The sequence below is a fragment of the Lynx rufus genome, unplaced genomic scaffold (genome assembly GCF_022079265.1).
Source record: "Lynx rufus isolate CCGP_SWC_20201006 ecotype Redwood Valley unplaced genomic scaffold, mLynRuf1.p SCAF_6, whole genome shotgun sequence".
NCBI classification, from domain to species: domain Eukaryota; kingdom Metazoa; phylum Chordata; class Mammalia; order Carnivora; family Felidae; genus Lynx; species Lynx rufus.
Window position 1 is genome coordinate 87,274,372 of NW_025814878.1, and position 27,377 is coordinate 87,301,748.

Sequence of the window (27,377 nt, forward strand, 5' to 3'; positions counted from 1 at the left end):
ATAGCAAGATAATACTTAAAAATCCCATAAACGTTGATCTAGGGAGAGATTTCCATAATGGTGGGTGAGTTATTTATTAAACAAACAAGTCTCTTAAAGTTGTCTTAAGGCCATATAGGAAAGGGAGAAATATTTTTCAACTTTCAGTATGAAGAGGGAGAGTCTTGGCATTTGAGCCTGATTGTTCCCTTACCTCCTCCCCGCTGTCATCCCAGTTAAGTATGATAGAAATTCAACAGAATAAAGATGCCTTTCCCATATCTCCCATTCCAAGGCTATAGTTTCATCCTGGCAGTGGCTGGTCACCAATTACTCTAGTCTCTGCAACTATGTTGCAAGAAGCTTTATTCAATGCAGGTCCTCTATTCCCTGCAGGGAGCTCTTTTGCTTCACTGTGCCTCCATTCACAAGGTGGAAGCTGTACCCCAGGTGAAGCTGGCTGAGAGTACTGGGTCTCCAACTCTCATACCACATGGAGTGGAGGTTCCATTCCAAATGTGAGAAGACTAGAGGCTACTAAAGCACTCAACACTTGGCTTGTAGAGCAGGGTAATAATACAACAGGAGCAGGGCTCGTCTCAATCCCCATCTTCAGTGAAGAAGGTCAGAGGTTCTAATGAGGCAGAGAAACAGTCCATAACAAGACAGCCATAAACATTGCCCTTAGGGAGTAACTTTTTCTGGAATAGAGCCTGGGGAAGTTCATGAAAAGTTCATGTCTCCAATGTGTGGAAGACATTGTAGATTTTGGCTGGAAACAATTGAGGGAGGGTAACATATAGGACCAGGTAGAAGTTGAAGAGAGAGAAAAGTAAAACTGACAGCTAGGAAGAGACCTTCTGAGGTTGGAGAAAACCTCAGGCCTGATAATACTCAATCTCTGAAAGGAAACACAACTTTAATTGGATCAGAATGTGGAACAGTTTGGAGCACCTGGGTGGCTCAGTAAGTTAAGCGTCCGACTTCAGCTCAGGTCATGATCTCACGTTTGTGAGTTTGAGCCCTGTGTCGGGCTCTGTGCTGACAACTGAGCCTGGAACCAACTACAGATTCTGTGTCTCCCTCTCTTTCTGCCCCTCTCCCACTCATGCTCTGTTTCTCTCACTCCCCAAAATAAATATTTTTAAAAAAACTAAAAAGAGGGGCGCCTGGGTGGCACAGTCGGTTAGGCATCCAACTTCAGCCAGGTCACGATCTCGTGGTCCGTGAGTTCGAGCGTCGCGTCAGGCTCTGGGCTGATGGCTCGGAGCCTGGAGCCTGTTTCCGATTCTGTGTCTCCCTCTCTCTCTGCCCCTCCCCCGTTCATGCTCTGTCTCTCTCTGTCCCAAAAAAATAAATAAACGTTGAAAAAAAGAAAATTTAAAAAAAAATAAAATAAAAAAAATAAAAAAACTAAAAAGAAAAGAATGTTGAAGAGTTTATGTCCCCAGAGTATGGTTGAAACAACAGATCATCAGCTAGTTCAACTCGTGGATGTTATTCCAATAGTGACAAATAATTCAAAAACTTAGTTGAGAGATTAAAAAAAAAAAGAGGTGAGCTAACATTTTAGCCATAGCTAGTGAAACTATGTCAGGAAGACTGTGTGAAAGCCCAGGTTTATAAACTCTGAGGAGCAGCATTGAAGGTTTCACACAGTAAGGGAAATAGACTGCACTAAAACAGTTCGTCCAAGTCACTAAAGAAGCAGGCAGAGAAAGAATAAAGGTAAAAATGGCTGAGTTGGGAGGAGTGTGAATCATTATTTATAGTTGCTCCAATATATTATCTAAAATGTCCTGTTAGCAACGAAAAATTAAGACCTGCATTACTTCAACATAGGGGGAAATGCAGGTAACAGAAACTGACACCAAGGAGGTCCGTATATTGGAAAAAATATATAATGTGTGTGTGTGTGTGTGTGTGTGTGTGTGTGTGTGTATGTGTATATATATAAAGAAAAAGACACTCACAAAGACCATACATTGTTTGTTACAATTTATATGATGTACCAAAGGAGGAAAATACATACTGAAAAAAAACTAGATTCATGGTTGCCTAAATCTGAGGCAGGATATGGAGACTGATTGCTAATAGGTTCTTTTCTTGGTAACAAAAATTTTCTATAATTAGATTTGTGATGATGATTAGACAAATCTCTGAATATACTAAAATCTACCAAATTGTATACTTTAAAGTAGTATATGCATTATATTTCTCTCAGTAAGACTAATTTAAAAGATATATAGTAATTTTGCACATAAAGTTATTTTATTTTTTTTTTTCAACGTTTATTTATTTTTGGGACAGAGAGAGACAGAGCATGAACGGGGGAGGGGCAGAGAGAGAGGGAGACACAGAATCGGAAACAGGCTCCAGGCTCTGAGCCATCAGCCCAGAGCCTGACGCGGGGCTCGAACTCACGGACCGCGAGATCGTGACCTGGCTGAAGTCGGACGCTTAACCGACTGCGCCACTCAGGCGCCCCATAAAGTTATTTTAAATAATGGAGTAGAGCCATGGTGCAGATAATCCACTTAAATATTTACTGGAAGTTATCTGTAATTGGCATAACATTTTCTTTAATTCGTTTTTTATTTTAACTTAAAACACTTTATATCTGAGCCTATAACTTTGTTATTGCGTGTGGTTCTCTTTAACAAAGGGTATTAGAGAAGCAGGAGTTGGTGTTCCGTGAAAGCAGTCCCTAAAATACAAGCTGACACCTGATTTACTCATCCTCTATCCAAGCAAGATTAGATAATCACAGACAGACTGTTGAGAAATACCTTGGATCTACGTTGAAAGAATCAATCAAGTGTAGAACCATAAATATGGCACATAAGAACAGGAGAGTGATTCTAGGATTTCTTTAGTTGATAAGTAGAAATACAATATATTGTGGATGGAAACTCCTGAAAGAGTTTCTATCAGAAAGAGCAGAAACTGCAGACGTGAATTGTTATAAAGAACTGTAAAGTGGAATTATGTTAAAAATTGGACCTGAAAACAAAATGAAGTGTTTCTTGGTAAAAAGCAGTAATATCTGGATCAGATTATAAGTTTTGAAATACACCCAACTCAAATATTTATAAACTTCCCATTTGTATTAACCCTTTCATGCAGAATAGGAAGGGAACACTAACATATACTAAACATAAGGACATGATGGGAAATGATGCTTAGAATGTAAAATAATTAATCATATATGTAACATGCATGAAGAAAGAAGACTGACAAGTAAGGCTTGCACAAATAAAATGGCCACTTTAATTCAAAAAAGTACCCTAAGTTTATCTAATTTATAATTTATATTATGTTTTCTTTTTAATGACATTAAAGCAGAATGAATCAATAAAAAGTGATGTATAAACTATTCAGTCTTCATGTAAATATAATTGCATTTCAAAATCTTTAAAGACAATTCAGAACAATCATTTTATACCATTTAACATTAAATCTAGTAAATATTTTCCTCATGATTTAAAAGTGAATAATTATTTGAGGAAAAATATGTCTTTTTATACTTACTTTTAAATGTTTTAGGAAACCACCATTAGGAATTTCAAGCAGATGTTCTAGAGGGAAAACCTGTTACTACAATTTTGGGAAAGCATAATTTTAGTAAGCCTATGTTCTTTTTGACTCATTATAAGAAGAACATGGCAGTGAGTTACAGTTCTGTAATTCTTCTGAGAGTTTTTTGTCAAGAATATTAATACAATGCTTGTACTTTTATTTCCATCAAATTATGTAACTGACTGACTTCCTGCTGTAGCCTCATAGTAGCTACATTTCTGTATATCTGTTCATCTTATACTATACCTGGACATTTCCTATTCATGTGTATTATTAATCACTTTGAATGAAATTGTTCAGAAATACACAAATGTGGTATATAGCACTACCATATTCCTCTTTTTAAAAAAATCTTTCTACTGAAGTTTCTCAATTCCTCTCTTTGCTAAATGGCACAAAGACCACTCCTTTTAGTTGCTTGAGACTAATATGAAATGTATACTAAAAAAGCTGCATTCAATTTTAATTGTATCAACCTATAATGTTCTGTCTTCAAAGGGACGTTCTAAAATTTAGTGATATTTTTTTTCACACTCCAATTGGAGTTTCAAGTAGTCCCATAATTATTAGTGATGAGAAACTTTATTAGAGGCCAGTGAGTTTTATATACATTAGTTATATTTGGTTAGTTGCAAACAGTGATAGAGTGAGCAGAGTGTAAAGCTAGTTATTACAAAAGTCCAGTTTTTTCTCAGGAAAGAATTTGCAGTCTCTTGGATTAGCTAGTTCTGTATTATCTCCTTTATGTTTTAGGTTTTTACTTTATATCTAATATAAATATAAAAATGTGTTTGTGTAGGAGAAAGAGATAAAGAAGAGAGGAAAGGGAGAATAAACACAATGGAATCATCAGGGCATCTACCTTATACCTAGTTAACTCAATTTTATTATATTCATTAGAGTTTGTTTCTGATTCCTCACTTTAACAGAACACCTGTTGCAGAGATATAACCTACAAATGTTTATGTCAGGCAAAGATCAAAAGTGTCCCTGCTTGTTCTTTTGAAGACAGGTTTCATAGTAGTTTTCTTTGAGAGAAGTAATGCAAGCATTGAGACATATTTATACTATATAAAATTTCAACCTGTTAAAATTAAAGAAACTATACCATTGATCAGTAAGCACATGAGTGTGGCAAGCAGGTATTTGATAGGCACAGACTGTCATTTGGTAAAATAATACTGTTATCATAATTTTCATTTTATTAGATTTATATTTAATTTGTAATTTTATTTTTGTTTATGGTTGAATTGAGTGTGTAAGCCTGAGAAGTGTATGTCTAATTTTATTTTTGTACATTTTAAGTGACAAAATAGAATTTTGGTAACATTATGAATATTCAAATGAATAATTAGGGTCCTTAAGTATTTTTCCCTTTAAGAAGTTAGTAATCATATTAAAAAATGTTGATACAGTCCAAACTAACATTAATTCTAATGATAATATTTATTACAAAATACTGTGTTACTTATCTTTATTCACTTAAGAGGTGTGCATATATTTTAAATATCAAAAAGTAGGTTTTTGTTAAATTATAATGTAAACTACTCAGAATCACATGTTTTTTAAAAAATTTCATAGTAGTGGGCGCCTGGGTGGCGCAGTCGGTTAAGCGTCCGACTTCAGCCAGGTCACGATCTCGCGGTCCGGGAGTTCGAGCCCCGCGTCAGGCTCTGGGCTGATGGCTCAGAGCCTGGAGCCTGTTTCCGATTCTGTGTCTCCCTCTGTCTCTGCCCCTCCCCCGTTCATGCTCTGTCTCTCTCTGTCCCAAAAATAAATAAACGTTGAAAAAAAAATTTAAAAAATTTCATAGTAGTAATGCTTAAACTCTAGAGATTAGGGACTTGTCTGAAGTGACAATTGTTTTTTGAAAGAGCTGGTATTTGAACCCACATCTAATTTGTAGTTCAATCTCTTACTATGTCTGTCAGCAAATGTCTTAGCATTATTAATTATACAAAAAATAAATGTAATATATGAAGTAATTATACTAGAAAAATTGTCAGATCTTCATATTAACTACTTTTTCTTATGGCTTCTTCCATTATGATGTCTTATTATGCAGTTTAACCACATATTTTCATTGCACATTTATGCTTTCCACTCTTCAGAGTGTCATATATATTCCATTTATTTCAATTTACTTCCAGCAGATTAAATGTGGCTCAGTCTCAGTATGACTATAGATGACAACCTCTCTGCATATTTAAGAGAAGCTTGAACAATGTAAATCAGTTATACTATTTTCCATGTTCAAGAATGAAATCTTGACATCCTCTGTAATAACCATGACAAAATTCTCCACCAGCACTTTAAGGCAGAAGGTCTGGCTCAAACTTACATTCTGCATATTTCTTTGCAATGCTAGCTGATATATCTTGGTTTCTATGACAGTTTGAGTGCTAAAAAGATGGGGTTTTAAGCACCTTAAAATATCTTTCACCCACCCTTACTGTTTGCTCTAGCCATACATACTGAACTACTTTCAGTTATTTTAATACACCCTGCTGCAGATTCCTCTGTGACTATTCTTTCCATATTGTTAATTGCATGAATTTCTACATATTCCACTTCCAATTTTCTACCTGCATAAATTTTAAAACATAGCAGATGTCAACAGCTATAATATGTCTTCTTTAACTCACTGAAGTCCAAATTATGGGCTTGTTCTTTATGCCAAAATATCTGACGGAGCAATCTTCGTATTACATCAACATTTTGTACTTATCTACCCCTGTGATATGATCACAAAAATTATGTAGTTTATTAATTTCATAAATTAATCTGACCCAAATTGGAAAGGTCTGTTTTAATGCTTTAATTGCTGTAAAACTGTTGGCACTTTTGAACCTAGACATCCAAGGGTTACATCACTACTCATTTGTAGAGACTAAAATATCCAAAACAGTGTTTTAAATGAATGTATATAAAGGTTCTAGATAAAGCCAACAAATAATTTTTATTTAATATTTCCTTGTTTCTTAAACATGTTTTTTTATTTTAAAATTACAAAAGAAGGAACAATGTTCAGATGAAACACAAATGATAGGTGAAGTTCATCACTATGAATAAAAGTTTATCATGACTCAAATGGTCCTAAGATTTGAGGAGACAACTAATGTTAATTTAATAAATACAGCAATGCCCTGATATACTGAAGTAAGCAGGATCCCCCTCCCCCCAAAAAATTCCATAAATGCAGGTTCATATAATTGTGAGATTAATGAACAGACCTGAGGTAAATCTGTTTAACAAATAAGTGAGAGACTCTGAGAAGGCTGTTACTGACCTGGCCAGTCTCACCTATGATTTATGGCTACCTAAAGATGTTCATCCAACCTTAAATACCAGTAAGGATGATTCTGTCTCCCACAATGATGGAAGCTTTCAGATCACTGGTAGTAATTGTGATAATCTCCTGGTAAATAGTCTACATTTTTAGGGAGATTAAGCTAGAAACACTGAAAATAGGGACCCACTCTCCACCTCCATTCCAGAAGAGGGATTCTCTGTTATATGCCCATTTGGACATGACTTTTATAGTAAGATCTTTCAGTTAAGTCCTTCTAAGAACAAAACTTGGATAGAGAATAGGAGATGATTATTGATATCATTAAATATATTTTTTTTTGTTATGGTGGCTCACATTATTTCATGTATCATGTATTATGTACCTACTAGATTGTGGCAATTAATAAAGAGTAGGATTGTGGGAATACAGTAGGGAACAAGAAAGAAAAATGGTTCTTACCATAAAGGAGTTATCACTCTTCTCAGAAGACATAAGTAAATATATTAACATAAATAATGGATTAAGGCTGCCATTAAAAAAAAGAAAAGATGGGGTGCCTGGGTGGCGCAGTCGGTTAAGCGTTCGACTTCAGCCAGGTCACGATCTCGCGGTCCGGGAGTTCGAGCCCCGCGTCGGGCTCTGGGCTGATGGCTCAGAGCCTGGAGCCTGTTTCCGATTCTGTGTCTCCCTCTCTCTCTGCCCCTCCCCCGTTCATGCTCTGTCTCTCTCTGTCCCAAAAAATAAATAAACGTTGAAAAAAAAAATTAAAAAAAAAAAAAAGAAAAGAAAAAAAAAAGTTGTGGGACGCCTGACTCTTGATTTCAGCTAAGGTCATGATGTCACAGTCTCATGAGACTGAGCCCCGTGTCAGGTTCCACACTTGGGTTTCTCTCTCTCCCTCTCTCTCTACCCTTCTGCTCTCTCTCTCTCTCTCAAAAAACATGTATTATTTAAATAACTTTTTAACATAATTACGTGTGGAGGCATTTTTAAAATTAAAAAATATATATATACATAGAGCCAATAATAATCTACTTTCTGCATCTATACATCTGCCTATTCTGGATATTTTATATAGATGGAATCATACTATATATGTAATGTTTGTGTCCTTTTTCTTTCATCAGCATAATGGTTTCAAGATCCATTCATGCCCCTCTAGTGAATTTTTCATTTCAATTATTAAACTAGATCTACAAACTTATTATTGTGTCTTTTTTATAATATCTGCCTCTTATTGATATTCTTTATTGGATGAGATATTGTCATCATGCTTTCCTTTAATTATTGAATCCTAGCTTCCTTTAGTTCTTTGAACATATTTATAACAGCTGCTTTGAAGTCTTTGTTGGCTAAATCCACCATTTAGTCCCCTTCAAAGGTAGTTTCTATTGTTTCCCCTTTTGGTGTTTTGTGTGTTTAACTGTGCATGGGTCATATTTTCCTGTTCCTTTGCATCTCTCATATTGTTTTTGTTGTTGTAAACTGAACATTTTAGATAATATGTCATAGCACCTCAATACACATCCCACCCCTTAACCTGGTGGTGATCGTTGTTTGCTTGGTGATTTGTCTGTTAACTTTGTGAAGTATATTTTTTCTTAATAATTTTCCTGCTCATGTTATCTTTTTCCTTGTTTTTATCTTTTAGCTAAGCTACCTAGAGATATTGCCCCTGGGGTGGGAGTGGTGGTGAGGTATTAGCCATTGACTGGAGAAAGGTTGTGCTTAAGTCCTCTTAGCCAGTTAGATTTTTACCTTTTTACTATTGCCTGTGCTTGTGGCTTGAAAGTTGCAAAAATTGTTCAGGGAGTTTTTATACTTTTGATTCACATTCAACTGGAGACTATTAGCTCGGAGATTACCTCTTTGATTGCTCCTTAGAGGATGTTGCCTTGGGCATGTGGAGTCTTCCAGACTGCTGGGGATAAAGGATAAGTGTTACTTTATTTTAAAGCTTGTCTCCTTTAGGAGTCACTCCTGGGTTAGGGTAGCTAATTGTTCAGTTAGTGTTAATTTAAGAGGTTGTGTTTAAGCTCTTTATGCCACTGAGGCTTCTGCTCTGTGCTGATGGGTCTTGTGGCTTGAGGAATGTTTTCAGTTGTATCTCATGTTCTGTTGTGATTGTTCTGAATGGGTGCCACCTAGCGCGCGCGCACACACACACACACACACACACACACACACACACACACACTTCTCAAACTTAACATTGATCAGAATTACAGGATAGTTCTTCTGGGTCTCCCCGATTCTACTAAAACTTTTGGCTGTTCTGTTGTTTTACCTGTATTATAGACCCACTAGCCTCTTCATTGCCATCCATCATGATCTCCATAATCTTTTATAATACCCTTAGGCATAGAATTCTCCATTCTCTGTTCCAAATAAAGTCAGTATCCTCAGGAAAAGCTGCAGAACCCTTTGGCTACTGCACCAATGCTGGAGACAGAAACCATGTTTCTCAGAATGGATACTAGTTGGTGGGATAGCTCCTGATCTTTTTATTTTGCTCCTTCCACCATGGAACCTCTACCCTACCAGTGAGCTGGGTCATGGACAATCAACACCCCATATTTCTGTCGTCTGTCAGGAATATCCCTGTCATCCCTAAGGAAGAACTTACTATCAGCAGGGATTGTGTAGAAGGGAGATCTGTTCTCTCTGGGTACCTGCCTGGAATAGAGCTTTGGTAGTAGCACCAGTCTGGATGCTGTGATGAGAAACAAAGGCGGCCTATGTCTCCAGAGGTGAAGTCATAGGCCTTCACTAGGAACTGGCAGGTGTTCTTTGCTACACCTGTGTGGAATAGAGCACCTAGGGTAGGACTTCTGTAACAAAGAATTGAATGGTAGTGGAGGTGGTAGATGAAACAGGTTATGACATAAATGCCATAAATTCTTGCTGTCCCTATTAAGACTTAGTATCCTCTTAGGACAATTTCCAGAGACTTTAAATGATTGTTTTATTATAATTTTCACCAGTTTAATTGTTTTGCTGGGGAGAAACTGCCCTCAGCTACCTACTCTGTCACTGCTGAGTCCCAGCTCGTTTGTCTTTTGTTTTTATTTTCAAATGCCCTTATTCATTGATGTCCCCAGCTTCATTTTCCATTATTTTTCCTCTTGGTATTTTTGCTCCAGACACACTAAGCTTTCTATTTTTATAAATGTCTTATTTTCAGCTCCTTCTTTCTTCTTGGTTTTCCATGTGCTCTTCTTCTGAGTGGAATGTTTTTTGTCCACCTTCTGCACTTCACCTTATTAGCTTCTATTCATCCTTCAGATTTCTACTTACAAAACATTCTGTAGCCTGGGCTAGATAAATCACTGCCTTCATGGACTATGCTTCACATTTGCTACTTTTTTTTTTTTTAAGGGAGAGAGAGAGTATGTGGTGTGTGGCACATGCACATATGAGCAGGGGAGGGACAAAGGAGAGGGAGAGAGAGAATCTTAGGTTCCAAACCCAGCGCGGAGCCCAACTGGTGGCCTTGATCTCATCACTGTGAGATCATGACATGAGCCAAAACCAAGAGTGAGACATTTAACCGACTGAGCCACACAGGCACCCCTAAATGATACATTTTTAAGTTCTTATAAAAATCCATGTAAATAAATGCTTAAAAACATGATAGCATGAGAGCATATTATATACTATATTCAGAGATCTTTACCAGTATTATAGATCTATCAAATCATATTGGAAAAAGTTAAGCATTATTGTGCTTTATAATAAATGTCAGTATAGTTGCGCACACAAACACGCACACAACTAACTTAAGTCCGATTGTTTAGAGGTTTCTGTTGGAACTTAAGAGGATTGACAAACTGTATACTATAACTACCCATGTTTCTACAGACTTGATTATTTACTTGTATATTTTATAGAGAAAGCAGAAATGCAGAAAATTTTAAAAGCAATGTAAACACTAAAATATTATCTTTCAGCTTTGCCATATAGATTGGATTTATTAATTGCATGAGTTTTCCAGTTTACTCTCAGGAAAAACATTTCTATTCTTTCATCCACAGTGCTTTGTAACTATTCATATCACCACCTGTATATTGACTTCTCTTACAAATGTCCTTTATCTTTAAATCAAATGGCTAGCAGACTTTAAGAAATCATAAATATAATCTGTGATTAGAGTCCTTCAAAGGAGATAATCTCTTTGCATGAAGAAGCAATTAATTAATATTTTGTTAAATCTAATTATGAAGCAATACTCCAGAAGAAAAAGAAACCTGTACATATAATTTTCTCACATCTTAAAAACAAATTCATTCTTTGCCACTCATTCTTTTTGTATATTCATGGTCAAAGCAGAAAAAAATGAAATCTATGATAGTCATAGAATTAATTGGTTTTGAGCCTACATGAAAATTTTCTCTGACAACATATGAAAATATTACTTAGTAAACAGGTAAGCAGTCACCCTATGATTGTCTCTTTAAATAGGACAAAGAGGGAATTTACACAGGGTAGTTTTAGAATTTAACTCTTAACCATTAGACTTCATTAAAATAAGCTTTTTCTTTGTTTTCTTGGTTTTGTCATGTTTAGTTTCAAGGATCTCTTTTTATCTTCTGAATATTTAAACTATTTGGTATATATACATATATATGGGTATATGTGTATTAAATTATATATATATATATATATGTGCACATACATACATATATACATATATATACACATATGGAGTTTGAAGTGGGATTAAAAAAAAAAACAAAAAACTCCCCGGGGCACCTGGGTGACTCAGCTGGTTAAGCCTCTGTCTTCAGCTCAGGTCATGATCTCGCAGTTCATGAATTCAAGCCCTGTGTCGGGCTCTGTGCTGACAGCTCAGAGCCTGGAGCCTGCTTCGGATTCTGTGTCTCCCTCTCTCTCTCTCTCTCTTTCTCTCTCAAAAAGAAATAAATTTTTTAAAAAATAATAAAAAAATAAATAAAAATTGCCCCATGAAATATAGAATTTTTATTTTCCTCAGCATTTCCAGTATAAGTGAAACATCATTTAGCAAAACAAGTCACTGATCTATATGATAATAAAATAAATTTTTCAAAAACAATGATAGCTTTGACATATATCTCACTACTGAAAATTTTTAAATTTACACTTCTATAAATGATGGATAGTTAAATTACAGTTCTTATTCTGTAAATAGGATATGACTCAAAGGAACATAATTGCGTGTCAGTATTTTATCTCTGGGGTATGTGAAAAGGTCCTACACATGTGTGGTAGCTTGATTGTTCCAATAAACAGACACATGAAAATAAATTTTTTGTTGTTGATAATTACATTTAACCAAAATAGTATATTTTGTTATCTCAAAATGTTTTTAAGAGATGAGGATTAGTAACTAATATTAAATTTAGAAAGAGGTATTAAAGCTTATGATACTTTATTGAAATAACTTTTGGGGAGCAAACATGACTAATTGCATTAATACATTTATCTTATTATATGGTTGCTAAATCCATGTAGATAACTCAGTGCTCTGTTATTCACCAATTATTTGTATTTTTTTTTCTATTTTGGATTTAAAATCTGTCTAGTTATGGAAAAAATACAGGAACACAATGTAATTAATCTAGGAGAAAATTACATGAGAGTAAAGCAAAGGCAAGAACTGTGACTCATTCTGTTAAGAACTTGATCACTTAATTTATCTTTAGATTGCTTCTATTGTGTTATGAGAAGAACAGATGTTTAAACTGCAAGTAGCCCGTGATGCATTCTACCCTTTATTACTCAAGTGGCTATTGTACAAATATTCTCTTTTCATAGTTCATTGACCTCTATACTCCCTACCAATCCATCAACTTTCCTTTTATCCTCATTTCTCCTTATGCCTTTAATTACATGGTTGATCATTTTAAGAACAGTCCGCTAAGACTCCATGACAATTTAGGTATGTGTCACAGATCTCTGTCAAAATCGGTCTACTTTTTCTGTACCTTCAGTTGGGCAGTACATAAAACTGTATTGTTTCAGAATAAAGTACAATTATCTTGCAGTAAATCCATGAGTCTTAATCTAAAATGGATCCAATAAACTACCTGTCTATCACACTAGCTTATTTTAATTCATGTCACTGTCTGCAGTATGTGTGTGTGTGTGTGTGTGTGTGTGTGTGTGTGTGTTATTGTTGTTTGTTAGTTTCTTTGTTTTCACTTTTCTTCACCCTCTAAATTCTGCTACTTGCCACTCAGGTCCAATCTTAAAAAGAAAAGAAAATCATTATCCATCAGTTTCTTCCTCTTTGCAGCCAAACCATAGAATGTCTACTTCTACACACTTTTCCTTCTGTTAGAATTAGAAGGCCTTCTTTTCTTATCATCTAATTTCCTCAAAGGGTGAGATTTTGTTGCTCTTCCTCTGCAACTTTTTGTAAAATTAATAATACATTTTCTCTTTTGTATAATTGACTTTTCATCAATAGTTTTGTCCTTTCCAACAGCTTCTAATCATGCTCAAATCACCACCATTACACAGCACAAGCAAATAAAAAGCAATACACATAGACAATCTCCCTATACACGTAGTATCTCCCTCTAAATCTTCTCTTGCTCATAGAAATATGTATTTAAATGTCTAAAATCTCTGTCTTCTTTCTTTGACTGTCTCTTACTTGTTAAACCACTTAAATAGAACTTCTCCACCATCACTGCACTCAAAAGGTCTATATCTGGCCAAATAAAACAGATACTTTTCAACCTTCCTCTTACAAGACATTTCAGTAGCATCTAATAAAGCACGCTTTTCATTATGCTATGTTAAATAAGCCAGACATATAGGAGTTCTGGAGATCTAATGTACAGATGGTGGCAATAGTCAGAAATACTGTATTGATTTCTGTGCTTGAAAGTTGCTAAGGGAGCAGGTAGGTCTAACATGTCCTCCCTACAAAATATAAGGAAAAGAAAATAAAATGGTAATTAAATGAAATAATGGATATGTTAACTAACTTGATAGTGATGATTATTTTACAGTGTATACATATATCAAAACATCAAATTGTATACTTATAATATATACAATTTTTATTTGTCAAATATAACTCAGTGAAGCTGAAAAACAAACAAAAAATACTCTTTTCTTCTTGAAACATGCTTTTTGTTCTTCTTGAAAACATGCTTTTCTTCAGTTCTCTCCCTTTGTTTCAATGAAACAGTATTGTTGAATTGTTTGTTTCTGTTTGTTTATGAGTTGTGAGAATTTTTTTAATATGTTCTAGATAATAAGCCCTTATAAAATGTGTGATTTACAATTTTTCCGCATTCTGTGAGTTGCCTTTTGACTCTCTTCAGAGTGTCCTTTCCTACATCCATTTATGGTCATTTAGAGTCTGCTGCTCTTCTCTCAGCTCCCAAATTGATTTTGAAACATTGCGGTCATTTCTTATTCTTCTTGGGAATATACCAAATGTTTAGAGTAGTATCTAGCATCTTGTTGAATGATTACTATGTGCTGACATTTGTGTAAGATGCCTTTGCCTGAGCTAACTATTTATTCTTACAAGTATCTGAGGTGAGTACTAATTTACTCTCATTTTATAGATGAGGCAAATAGGAACACAATTATTTGTCCAAGATCACACAACTGATTAATGACAAAGCCATGATTTGAACACAGGATTTGGGATTTCTGAATCTTCACTTAGTATGTGTGTGTTATGGTAAAATAGACATAACATTATACTACTTGAAAAAATTAAAGTGTACAATTCTTTGCATTTAGTAAAATTATAATGTTGTGTGTGCAGCCATCACCACTGTCTAGATCCAGATAATGTCATTACTGTCATGAAATTAGCCATTAAACTGATTTCCATCTATGAATTTATACATGTTGTATATTCTAGAACAATTTGTACAAAGTGTGGCCTTTTGTATCTGGCTTCTTTCACTTAGCATAAGGTTATCAGGATTCATCCATGCTGTAGTGTATCAGTACTTCCTTTATTTTATGGCTGAATAATAATCCGTTGTTTGGTATACTACAGTGTTATCCATTCTGTTTATACCTTATCAGTTGATGAACATTTGGACTACTTTATCTCTATCTTTTGGCTACTCTGAATAGTTTTGCTGACATTTGTGTAGAAGATTTGTTTGTTTATTTGTTTGTTTGTTTTGAACACCTGTTATCAACTCTTATGAGCATATACATAGAGGTAGAATCTGGGTTGTATTATATTTCTTAACACTATATATCTATCTTTGTTATACTTTCATGCTATATTTTTTATTTTATTCTTATTTAACTGCTTAATTGATGCCAAATATTATGCTCATTTATGTTCACAATTTTTCCTCCACTACCTAGCATAGTGCCTTGTATACTGTAAGTATGTGATAAAAATGTGCTGAGTAAGTGAGGCATTAATGTTTTGCCAATAGTTCTATTCCTGGATTTGTGGGATACTTTTAAAATAAGTGCATGTCATTCCATAATGCACTGGGAATCTCATGGAAGATTTTTGAATATCTATTAAAAGCCAAATTTCTTAGTTTGAAAAAAAAATCATTTTTCTAAACTCAGAAGAAGAAAGTAAAGCCATTAATTTTCTTTCAACTGTTAATACCTCAGGACTCTGCCAAGCAGACCTGCAAATCCTCTACTACATTCTCCTCACAAATGTAGCTTAATATGTGGAATATTCTTCATGGCTTCACCAATCAATAATCTTTATCTGTTTTTTCCTGTACTGAGAATTGATATCCCATTTTTATTGTAAAAGCAAGGGGATGTTTTTCTCAAAATTTACTGTGAATACAAAATTCACTGTGAGCTCTGAAGTCCACTCTGTTGCAATGATCTGAAAGCCTTCTGCAGAGTGGCAAATGTTCATATGGGGAGGCAGCCCACAGTTCTGTCAGCACCACTGTTCCATGGACAATACTCTCTCCCTATCAAAATACTGTTAAAAATTTCAAACTTGCTATTCACTTTACTTGCATTACATACATACGTATGTTTGCCTTGTTTTAAAGAGCTTGCTTCTCAGGGCGCCTGGGTGGCTCAGTCAGTTAAGTGGGGTTCATTCGATTTAAGTGTCAGACTTCAGTTCAGGTCATGATCTCATGGTCCTTGAGTTCGAGCCCCCCTTTGGGCTTCTGCTAACAGCTCAGAGCAGGCCTGGAGTGCTTCAGATTCTGTGTCTCCCTTTCTGCCCCTCCCCCACTCACACGTGTGTGTGTGTGTGTGTGTGTGTGTGTGTGTGTGTGTGTGTGCGTGTGTGTGTGTGTGTGTGTGTGCGCGCGCGCTCACTCTCTCTCTCTCTCTCTCTCTCTCTCTCTCTCTCGAAAATAAACATTAATGGGGCACCTGGGTTGAGCATCCGACTTCGGCTCAGGTCATGATTTCACGGTTCGTGGGTTCTAGACCCGTGTCGGGCTCTGTGCTGACCGCTCAGGGCCTGGAGCCTGCTTCGGATTCTGTGTCTCTCTCTCTCTCTCTCTGCCCCTCCCCTACTCACACTCTGTCTCTCTCAAAAATAAATAAAGATTAAACAAATTAAAAAAAAAATAAACATTAAAAGAAAAAAATAAAATAAAGGAGTTTACTTCTAACTATAAAATAATATGACTGACTATAAATAATACTTGTATATCAGGACAAATAAGACCATTTTTGAAAAGAAAAGAAATACAATACAAAAGAAATACAGAGTGGACAATCCTACCACTCAGAAATCACTAGCATTGATATTCTATATTAAAACTATTTCAAATATACATTTTTACCTTCCAAAATTAGGAGCATCCCAAATACTTAATTATATATGTTTTTCACATATTATTTTGGGAATGTTTTCTAATATAATGGAATTTTCTTCCAAATAATATTTTTAAATCACTCACAGTTTTCATTGTTATAATTCATTTAAGCTATATAATATGATTGGATTTTTTAAAGATATAAATAAATGTTTTTTTGGATTAAATAGATAAATGTTTATTTATTTACTTTGAGGGAGAGGAGTGCATTCAAGAGGGAGAGAGGGTCAGAGAGAGAGAGAGAGAGAGAGAGAGTATCCCAAGCAAACTGTGTAAGCACTGTGGCACAGAGCCCAGTGCAGGGCTCAGTCTCCCGAACCATGAGATCATGACCTGAGCTGAAATCAAGTCGGATGCTTAACCAACTGAGCCACCCACGCACCCCTGTGATTGGATTTTTTAAAAATCCTTTTTGTATATTACTAAGATAACACTCCTGTAGTACAAATCTTTCAGACCACCTCTTCTTATTTCCTAAGAGTGATTTTCTAGAGCAGCACTGGTGAACAGAACTTTCTGCATTGATCAAGTGCTCTGTATCTGCACTGTGCAGTTCAGTTTCTGCTAGCCATATATAACTATTGATGACTTGAAATGTGGCTACCCAATTCGAAGCAGTGAGTTTTTAACTTCACTTAATTAAAATTTAAATTTAAATAGCCACCATATGAGACTACCATATGAGAAAGTTCATAGAATATACAACAATAAACCAAAGAGTTTTGATATTTCTTTAACTGTGATTAAAATTTTGGATTGGGTTATATAGATCCTAGACACCCTCTCTTTTCTTCTTTAAAAAACTGTTATTCAATTATTTCTTCCTTTTCAATACTTATTTCTTCCTAGAAAACATCTGTTTTTCTTGTTTTTGATTACCATATTCTTCCCCCCACCCCACCCTCAGTTATCATCTTTGTCACACATCGTTTAACCTGAATTCTTGTATACTATTAAAATTACCCACATACCAGATACAGTTTCTATCTACATTTTAAACTTTGTCTTCAAACTTTCTCTCATTTATATTTTTCTGTTTTATCCCAAATATTCGGTGATTTTTAAATTCTTCATCTTGTACAGATAGTTTTGTATCTGTGGGTCTTCCATGAGTAGGTTACCTTTGCTTTCCTTTGTAATAAACACAATGGTGTTTTCCATAAACATAATAGTGTTTGACTTACTGCTCACTTATAATTAGGCAACAGGATCCATTATGCCCTAACCTTAGCCAAAAGGCTAGATAAGTGGATAACATTTTAATCTACTCTGAATTTCCATTGAGTGATAAATGAACCTACTCTCATACAGACCAGAGGATAAACTAATATTCAGTGTTCCCAGTGTAGTTTGCTGGCAAGCCAAAAACTAGTGTAGTTTTGCTATAATGAGTATGATCTGTCTCCTTCTAGAGTCTGGTTTCATGCCTTGGAATACACACAAAAAAAATCACAGCCCTGAGTTTAAATTGCTATTGGGGCTATTCTTGTCTCTAATTTTCCTGTCGACATTCGTGTCTATCTATGTTTACCAGGACACAATATTAACAGCAAGCCAGACTCTGTCTTCCTATCTCTCTGATTCCTGATAATCTCCCTACCTAAATAGATATGGTTAAATACAACGATATTTTAGTGAGAATTAAGTGTTACAAAGTCAGTGCCTTGGTTGCCTACAAATGTCTTATTATTTGGAGTAGTGGGACGAAGAGGGCATAAAAGTATTTGGTTTTTATTTGTGGAAAACGTAAGGTTTTAAACAATCTCGTTTCATTAAAATTTTCTCTTAGATTATGTGAATAAATTATTTGCCAGTTTTTTTCCTGTTATGTCTCAGACACAAAACTAGCTTCCTTTAGTCTGTGACAGTAGACTTGGGGCTCTATAAACTGCATTTTTCAGATTCCTTTACTAATTGCCTTCCAATTAGAATCTGAAGAGAGGTGTCCTCACAGGTACCACCACTAGCTATCCAAGTCCTCTCCTAGGAGGTCTGACTATGAGTATTTACTCTGTGAGACCTCTCTGTGCTTAAAGGTTCTGGTAACTCCACGTCTTCCTTTAGTTCCCCTGTCCTTAGGAGGAGTAAGTATACTTAAAGTTATTATTTTTAGTTACTTCATAGTTCCATTTTTGTCTTTGATTCCTCTGATCTGTGCAAACAATTCCCCATTTTAAATTCACTTAGAATTACCTACAGTAAAAAAATAATTACTTACTGTAGTTTATATATATCTAACTGTACACTGGTATAGTTATCTCTCGGTTTTCAGGGATCCTGTGTGTTTGTTGCGCGCGCGTGTGTGTGTGTGCACGTGTATGTGTTGCCTTTATAGGTAAATTAGAATATGGGAAGAGACAACATCATGAGCTTGTTAGGCAGATCTTACTGTAATCAACAATACAAAATATTGATTTTAAAAACTTCTACCTAAAACTTTCCCAATATATTGAAAATCTTGTTGAAATATGTTAGCAAATTACCTTACAAAATCTATACTCTTCATGCTACAAGTGATTTTCCATTTTTGCAACTGTCAGAGTTACATTTAAGTTTTTATCCACTATTACCTTTTTATTCATGTTTCCTTTTATGCATTTTTCTTCTATCACACACTGTTACTTATTTTCTCTTTGCCATATATTTACTAAGCTGCCTTGTCTTTCCAAAGTTCTCACATTTGAGATCATGCCAATTGATTTCTTAATGTGAGACTATTCCCAGTGTGCTTAGTAACTGCAACCTCTCTTTATTTTATAATATTTGAAAATTATCCTCTAGATTTTAAATGAAATTATTAAATGGGATCGTTAACCATAATCAATTATACCAGATACTGTGTCTACATCCATAAGTGGGGAGACAATTTAACCATGATGCAGCCTTTCTCCTATGCTCTCATTATTTAAAACCCATAAAGAAGAGACAGGATTCCAACAGGAAAGTTCCCATGTAATCACTCCAAACAAACACTCTGTTCCACAAGGATCCAGACTGAAACATTACGCCTGTGAAACTATCATGAGACATAGTAGGAGATTAAGCGTGCAAATGTGATTTCTCATTTCTAAAGCACTTATAAAATTTAAGAATCAATCTAGTGCCTGTATTCACGTTCTCATATTTTGGACATTCATTTTTTGATAGCACAGCTTACTGTGTTTACCTTTTCAGTTGACATTACTTTCTTTCATGCCTCCCTCCATTCGTTTAGTGTTTCCTCTCTCCTCGAATCCCAATCCAAGTCCATATGATGGTCCACGTACTTTGAGCTCTTTCCAGTCTCTTATTCTTTCTCTCCTACTATTCCTCTTTGCTGCTTGTGCTTGAAAAATACAGAGGTGTTTTTGTTTTTTTGTTGCTTTTCCTTCAATTAAACAATCTATGTTCTGTCTGAAGAGTTTTGTATGTGCTGTTCTCTGTCTGGTCACACTTTCCCCACATCTCATAGCTACTTCCTTCAACTTTATTCAGGTCTCTGCTCAAATGCTACCTCCCCAGAGAGGTGATCCTTCTCTGCAGTATGTTTGATGCTCTCTGCAGTCACCCTCCAATGTCATAGTTGGTTTTCTTTTACTTCCTTGTACTTATCTCTACCTGAAAGTATGTATTAGTTTTTACTGTTGTTGGGGTTGCTGGTGTTGTTGTTTGTAATTTTGTTGTTTTGTTTTGTTTTGTTTTGTTTTTGATTCTGTGTCATTCCCACAAGCATACACACTTCATCAGGCAGGTAGAAACTTTTTCTGTGTGATTAACATTGTATCCTTAGTGCCAGTTAATAGTGCCAGACATACCTTGGAATTTAAGTAAATAAACATTTTTAGGTGAATGCAAACAGCATTTAATTGTCCAGCATTTCAAACTGATAGCCCAGGGATATAAAACTAAATGAGGCTTTTCCTGTTATCTCTATATTTCTCTCCTGCATTGGAAAGCAGTAATCATTGGTGGTGGTGATGTAGGTGGCACAGATTAGGAGGGGGAGAAGGATGGTGTGAACAAAACCTGAGTGACAGGGCAAGTATAATTGTCTTTTCATTTTCACATACTCTGTTTTTTAAAATATAGTGAAATTTTAGGGGTATTTTTGAGATTTATGTTAAGTTCTGTTTACTAAGAATCAAGTAATAAATAGAATTTAGGGAATTAAAAAAAGATTGCCTTGCTGTTTATGAAACCCTTCATACTACTATCTGATTTATTTCTCACAAACAGCTTGTGAAAATATCAACATTATTTCCATTATACAGATTAAAAAGCAATCTATGTTACAGAAAAGTGCCCAAGGAAATAAAGGCCAAGGCTTCTTTCAAAAGCTCTAATGTCCTGTAGTAAGGCATTCATGTTTTACTTTTAAGTCCTACTTTTCAGGGATATTATAAATAATATTTCTGCCACTATGTGAGGGTACAAAAATTCACAATTACAGAATCTTTTTTTGTTTGTTTGCCTGTCATTACTGATTGATTGGTAATTTTCAGTGGCCCCAGGATCAGCATGATTCAATTATTATAAAAGTTATGAATTTAACCAACTCTATCACTTTATTTCATTCACTTTGTTTCAACACACTAACACAATAATTTGATGCTTTTAAATTTAAATGTTATATAAGATAGCCTTTCCTGTAGCCCAGAGTAACCTATTTTTTTAAGAAAACTACAGATCTTTATTTATACTTCTAATAGTAATAGGTCACCTCTGCCAATGATCTAATTTCCACGAAAGTGAGAATTTCTTCTAGGCTTAGGTCATCTTATTAAACGTTATAATTAACAATACATGATTGATGATAAATACTTGAAAAGGACTGAATTACCCTACACAAAATGCTTCCCCAACATAAATCATCACTATATTGTAATATTTAGCTTATATAGAGCCCCTAGAGAAGATTAAAAAGTGTCATTTGGATGTAAAAATTTATGAAAAACAGCATTTGGAATATATATTTATTGTCAATTACAGGACAGAATGAATTTTAAGAGTTTTTATTGTATTTTAAGTATCATTTTTTCCTTCCTTTATGTATTTTTAATTGATTTTAATTGGGTTTTCCCTTAAATGCAAATAAGAATAGAAACTAAGGACATAAATTTTTGTCAAGATTTTGAGAAAGACACAAGGAGTTATAGCAATAGAAAGAACAGACAGATAGATAGGAATTCTCAGATAAAAAATGTTCAAAATGAAAAAAAATAAATCTAATAAATACACATTTACACACAATAACTTTAGTTTATAGTAGTCCTAACCCCCCTTTCCTTAAGGCCCTCTTGCCCCTTAGCTTGTCTATCTTCTTTTTTCCATGATGTCTCTGAGGAATTTTTCTCTCTGATTTACTCTGGCTTCCTCTGCCTATCCTGTGAAAAGTCCAGGCTCCCCAGAGTTTTATGCTTGAGTTCCTTCTCAATTTAATGTATCTTCATGACTTTTTGAGTCCAGCAATTTCCACTTTCTTGAATTTGCTAAAGACTCTCAGGTCTTTGATGTCAACTTTGATATCTCTCTTTATCAACTGACTGTATTCCCATCTGCTTACTGTTCATCTACATTGGATTTCCAAATACTAAACTCTTCCTGTAATACCACTAATGAGATTGACTTTCCTTTCTTGGTTAAAAGATACCACTATTCACTCAGTCACGTATGTGGAGAGCCTCAGCATCATCTTTGGCACTTAACTCTCCAACTTCATCCTCTTAGTGGCTAGGATGTGACAATTACAACATTGTGAACTTTCTCACAATTCTATCCTGTTCTCTTCAGTCTGACTGTCTTAGTGTGTTTGTGCTGCTATAACAAAATACTGTAGACTGTGTGGCTTATAAATAACACAAATTTATTTTTCAGAGTTCTGAAAGCAGGAACTTCTAAGATTAAGGCACTGGGAGATTTGGTGTCTAATAAAAGCCTGCCTTCTGGCTCACAGCCACCACTTTCTTGCTATGTTCTCACGTAGTGGAAGGGGCTAGGGATCTTTCTGAGGTCTCTTTAATAATTGAACTAATCCACTTATGAGCGCTCTGCCATCATGACCTAATCACCCCCTAATACCATCATCTTGAGTGTTATTTTGGGAGGGACACAAACATTCAGTGCATAGCACATATTGTTACTGTATTGAAGCATTTCATTTACCTCTTCTTGAAATCTTGTCCTTTCCTCTACTGCATTGTAAATGAAGTAACAAAGTTTCTAAAACCCAAATATGATCATGTTACTCATATCATTTGTATTACCCACAATCCAAACAATTTGTATGGAACCCCAACATCATTCACAATCTAGTCTACCTAAATGTTCCAGTCTCGTCGTTAGTCATTCTCTTTCAGGCATCCTATTTCAAATAATGACTAGCTGTAATACAAAAATCAAGTTATTTTCATTTTTGTTTGCTCTTGCTCATACTTTGTTCCTGTTACTCAGCTTACCATTTCCCATTTCTCTTCTTCCATCTTCTTAGAAACTGTTATTGTCACTTATAGGTGTATCTCAGATGCTTCATCTTTTATTGTCTGAACAGAATGTGTGCTCCCATATCTGTGCTTCCATCACAAATCCAGGCTGCTTTAAAGGCTAAGACTTTGTTCAGTTTTTAATACATTGAGTACGTTTCTACTTTGGGATAAATATAAGTTAAATATCCAAAGCTTCAAAAAATATGCCCTACAACTGAGAGGGTAAACTTTGCTTTCTTCTTAGAGAAGCATTGCTGAAAGCTTCTGACATAGAGAAGTTACTGGGAAACTACCATTTTGGATCAAGCCAGTGACTTGAAGTTCTAGCTAAGGATTTGAATATTACAGTAGAACCTACTCTAGTCAAGCAAGCCACATTGATACCTAAACCATTAAGTCAATAATCAACCCCTTAGTCTCCAATCCTGCTCTCAAATAAAAATGTCACTACTAAAATATTTTAGATCATATTCTAAAAGTAGGGAAATTGGTAGAAACTAGGGATTATGATGAAAACAATATAGGATTTTTTTAAGTGGCAATGAAAGTATTTCCCTGAAGTGGACCTCAAATTTTCTTTTAGAGTAAGTCAGATTATGAGAGCTGCCTACTTGACTACTTGATAGGATTATTTGGATGTCTAGTTTATATTTGGAATTTGTCATAACCAAAGGAGAAATCATGCTTCCTAAATACTTTTCACACAATTACTAAAGGTGTGTGTCTTCTACATCTTAATTAATAGGTTTCTCTGTCCACACATACCTAGGAGGCATCCTTGATGCCTCTAACCTCATCAGCCCCCAATTTCCAATTACAGCTATAAGACAGTCTAGTCATCTCTACTGCCAAAATATTTCTCAAACTCATGCATGCATTTTTTTCTTCACAACTACCATATAATCTAAACCATCAGATGCCCTCGTAGATTAATGAAATAACTTTCTTTTTTTTTTAATTTTTTTTTAACGTTCATTTATTTTTGAGACAGGGAGAGACAGCATGAACGGGGGAGGGTCAGAGAGAGAGGGAGACACAGAATTTGAAATAGGCTCCAGGCTCTGAGCTGTCAGCACAGAGCCTGACGCGGGTCTTGAACTCATGGACTGCGAGATCATGACCTGAGCCGAAGTCGGATGCTTAACTGACTGGGCCACCCAGGAGCCCCGAAATAATTTTCTTTTTTAAAAAAAGTAATGTTTATTTATTTTTGAGAGAAAGGGAGAGACAGAGTGTGAGCTAGGAAGGGGCAGAGAGAGAGAGAGAGAGAGAGAGAGAGAGAGAGAAGGAGGCACAGAATCCAAAGCAGGCTCCAGGCTCTGAGCTGTCAGCACAGAGCCCATTAAAGGGCTCAAACTCAGGAACTGCGAGATTATGACCTGAGCCAAAGTTGGACAGTTAACCAACTGAGCCACACAGGCACCCTATACCTTTCTTTTTTTTTTTTTAATTTTTTTGTTTGTTTGTTTTTGAGGGCTGGGGAGACACAGCAAGGGCATAGGGCAGAGGATCCTAAGTGGGCTCCATGCTGACACCAGAGGGCTCAATGAAGGGCTTGAACTCACAAACCTTGAGATCATGACCTGAGCCAAAGTCAGACACATAACTGACTGAGCCACGCAAGCGCCCCTGAAATAACTTTCTAAAATGATATTCTTGGGGCTCCTGGGTGGCTTAGTCAGTTAGGCATCCAACTCTTGGTTTCGGCTCAGGTCATGGTCTTGTGTTTTGTGGGTTCGAGCCATGCGTCAGGCTCTGTGCTGACAGTGCAGAGCCTGCTTGGGATTCTCTCTCTCCCCACTCTCTCTGCACTTCCCCCACTTGTTCTATCTGTCTCTCTCAAAATGTAAATAAACTAAACTAACTAAATAAAATGGTATTCTTGCCTCCATTCTTGCCAGTACTTTCTACCAAATAGATTTTCCAAAGAGTAGTCCATCTTTTAACCACATAAGTCAGAATATGTTACTTCCTTAGCGTAAAAGTCACCAGTGGCTTCCCATCTTCCTTAGAATTAAATCTAAACTCTTCACTATAGTCTATAAGGTCTAACATCATCTTGCCTCTGCTGTTCCAGTTCACTTAATATCAGTTTCCCTCTGCTTCCCTCTACTTTAAAAGCACCGATCTTTCTTCTGTTCTTTCATAAGTGCTATTCCACATGCTCTTCCTCTTTCCAGACTCCTTTTCCTTATGCTCTGTCCAGGACTGTCTTGTCTGGTCATTCTGATCTCAGAATTAAATGTAATTCTATATTGTATCTTTGATTTTGCACACAAAATAGTACCCTCTACTTTCACTTTTATCACACCAATCTGTTTTATTTTCATCTGGTAATTACCACTACTTGATATCCTTTTTATGTATTTATTTTACCTTTTTTTTTTTTTGAGAGAGAGAAAGAGAGAGAGAATAAGAAGGAGTGGTAGATTGAGAGAGAGAGAAAGACAGGAAGAGAATATCTTAAGCAAGATCCAGCCCAGTGTGGAGCCCAGTGCGAGGCTCGATCTCATGACTGTGAGATCATGACCTGAGCCAACATCAAGAGTTGGACACTTAACCAACTGAACCACCTAGGTGCCCCTATTTTCACTCTCTTATTTTATGTCCTCTCACTAGGATGTAAACCTTTTGAAAGGAGGGTCTTTGTCTATCAAGTTTAATACTGTATTCAGTTTCCCATGCTCTTCAGAAAGTGCCCACAATTGCATTTGCTCTCATTACTCTCCACAAAACTATCTGGGTGATCTTTTGAAACCTCTGTTTAAAATGCAATTTACATGCAATTAAATTCAGAATTCTATAAAAAATTCTAAAGAGTATGCTGTCCTTTCCTGCCTTCACCTCGTCATAGCTACCTGGTTGACTCTGGCTTGGTGAAACTGCTGGGCTCTCCGCTATCCCTCCAGCACTCCCAGCATACACAATTACTAGCTCTCTCAGCATAACACACTTGCATTGATTACTCCCTTGTTTCATTTATTTGGGTGCTGATTTCAGTATAACCTTAACAGAGAGGTTGTGATGAATCTGTTTGAAAAGTGATAATACCACCATCACCAAACAGTCCTTCACGCATTATCCCCATGCCACTTTAGTTTTCTTTATAGTAGTGCTCAGCACATTAAATGTATTTTTGTGATTGTTTTCTCTCTCTTCACACTAGAATTTAAGGAATATAAGGGCAGGCAATTTTCTTTGTTTAATTTTGTACCCCTAGCACCTAGCATAATGTTTGGTACAAGGTAGTTGTTTGGGAATGTTAACTGAATGAATGAAGATAATGAGCTTAATGAATGTTTATTGAAGAAAGAAGTGAATTAAACAATATACATATACATATATATTTATAAATGTATAGTTTCCATATATTTAAATTTTTCATTTTCTTAACTTGATTCTGTAAATAATAAATGGTGACTGGAAGCATAAATGAGAAAGAGGAAATAGTAAAGCTTATTTGTACTTGAGTACATGAAAAGTGTAACATATTTCTTAAGTGTGATGCATCTTCTTTGTAAGTGAAGTTCAGTCAGTCGTGATTCAGATAATTTGACTTGTTTAAAAAACAACTGAAATGTCCAATGGCACTCTTTTGGGAAATAACAGCAATGTGAGTGAACAAAATTGTAACAAACTGACAGAGAAAAGTAGCAGATTTTGCTATTATGTATGTTAGTGGAATAACATGTTTAGTTTTATTGACTTGTGTATAGTCTGTTTAGGAAATTGTGTATCCAATTATCTTCTGCAATTGATTGTATCAAAGCATGTGATATCTACTGTAGGTTGAAATGATGTCCTCTCCACTGCATGCTAGGTGGATGATTGGCTAGTTGATGTTCCTTGGAGCTAGTCTCTGTGATTGACAATTTTTATTCCAAAAATCTGTTTGGAGATATTTGCGTTGCATGATTTATTGTTTTGTAATCACTTTAGATATAGAGACAGAATTTTGTTCTATATAAAGTGGTATTTTCCCACTAATATTGAAAAAATGATCTCTATGCCTGCATGGACATGAATAACAGAGGCTTTTGCACAGTTCTTTTGTAATACATGGATGTAATGTTCTCACACTGTACTCACAAGTAAAATGGAAAACTGCTCGCCTGCTCAGCCAAGTGCTAGGGAAGATAGTGATACACTCTCTCAGCTGTCTCCAGTGTGTCTTGTAAGGATGGCCTGGTAGTGATTGAAACCCCAAGAATTGCTCCATCGAATTTCAATTTGACACTTTCAGCAGACACAGCTACAGCTCCATCAATGAGACCG

The 27,377-nt window shown here is 35.5% G+C and overlaps 1 protein-coding gene across 1 annotated transcript in view; it reads left to right on the forward strand.

Annotated features, from left to right (window-relative positions):
- Positions 1-27,377, forward strand: part of EYS (eyes shut homolog) — a 1,631,667-nt gene that overhangs the window by 222,604 nt on the left and 1,381,686 nt on the right. The window contains exon 10 of the mRNA XM_047102761.1: positions 18,298-18,308. Coding sequence (XP_046958717.1) covers positions 18,298-18,308 — 11 coding nt within the window. The remainder of the gene's footprint in view (positions 1-18,297; positions 18,309-27,377) is intronic.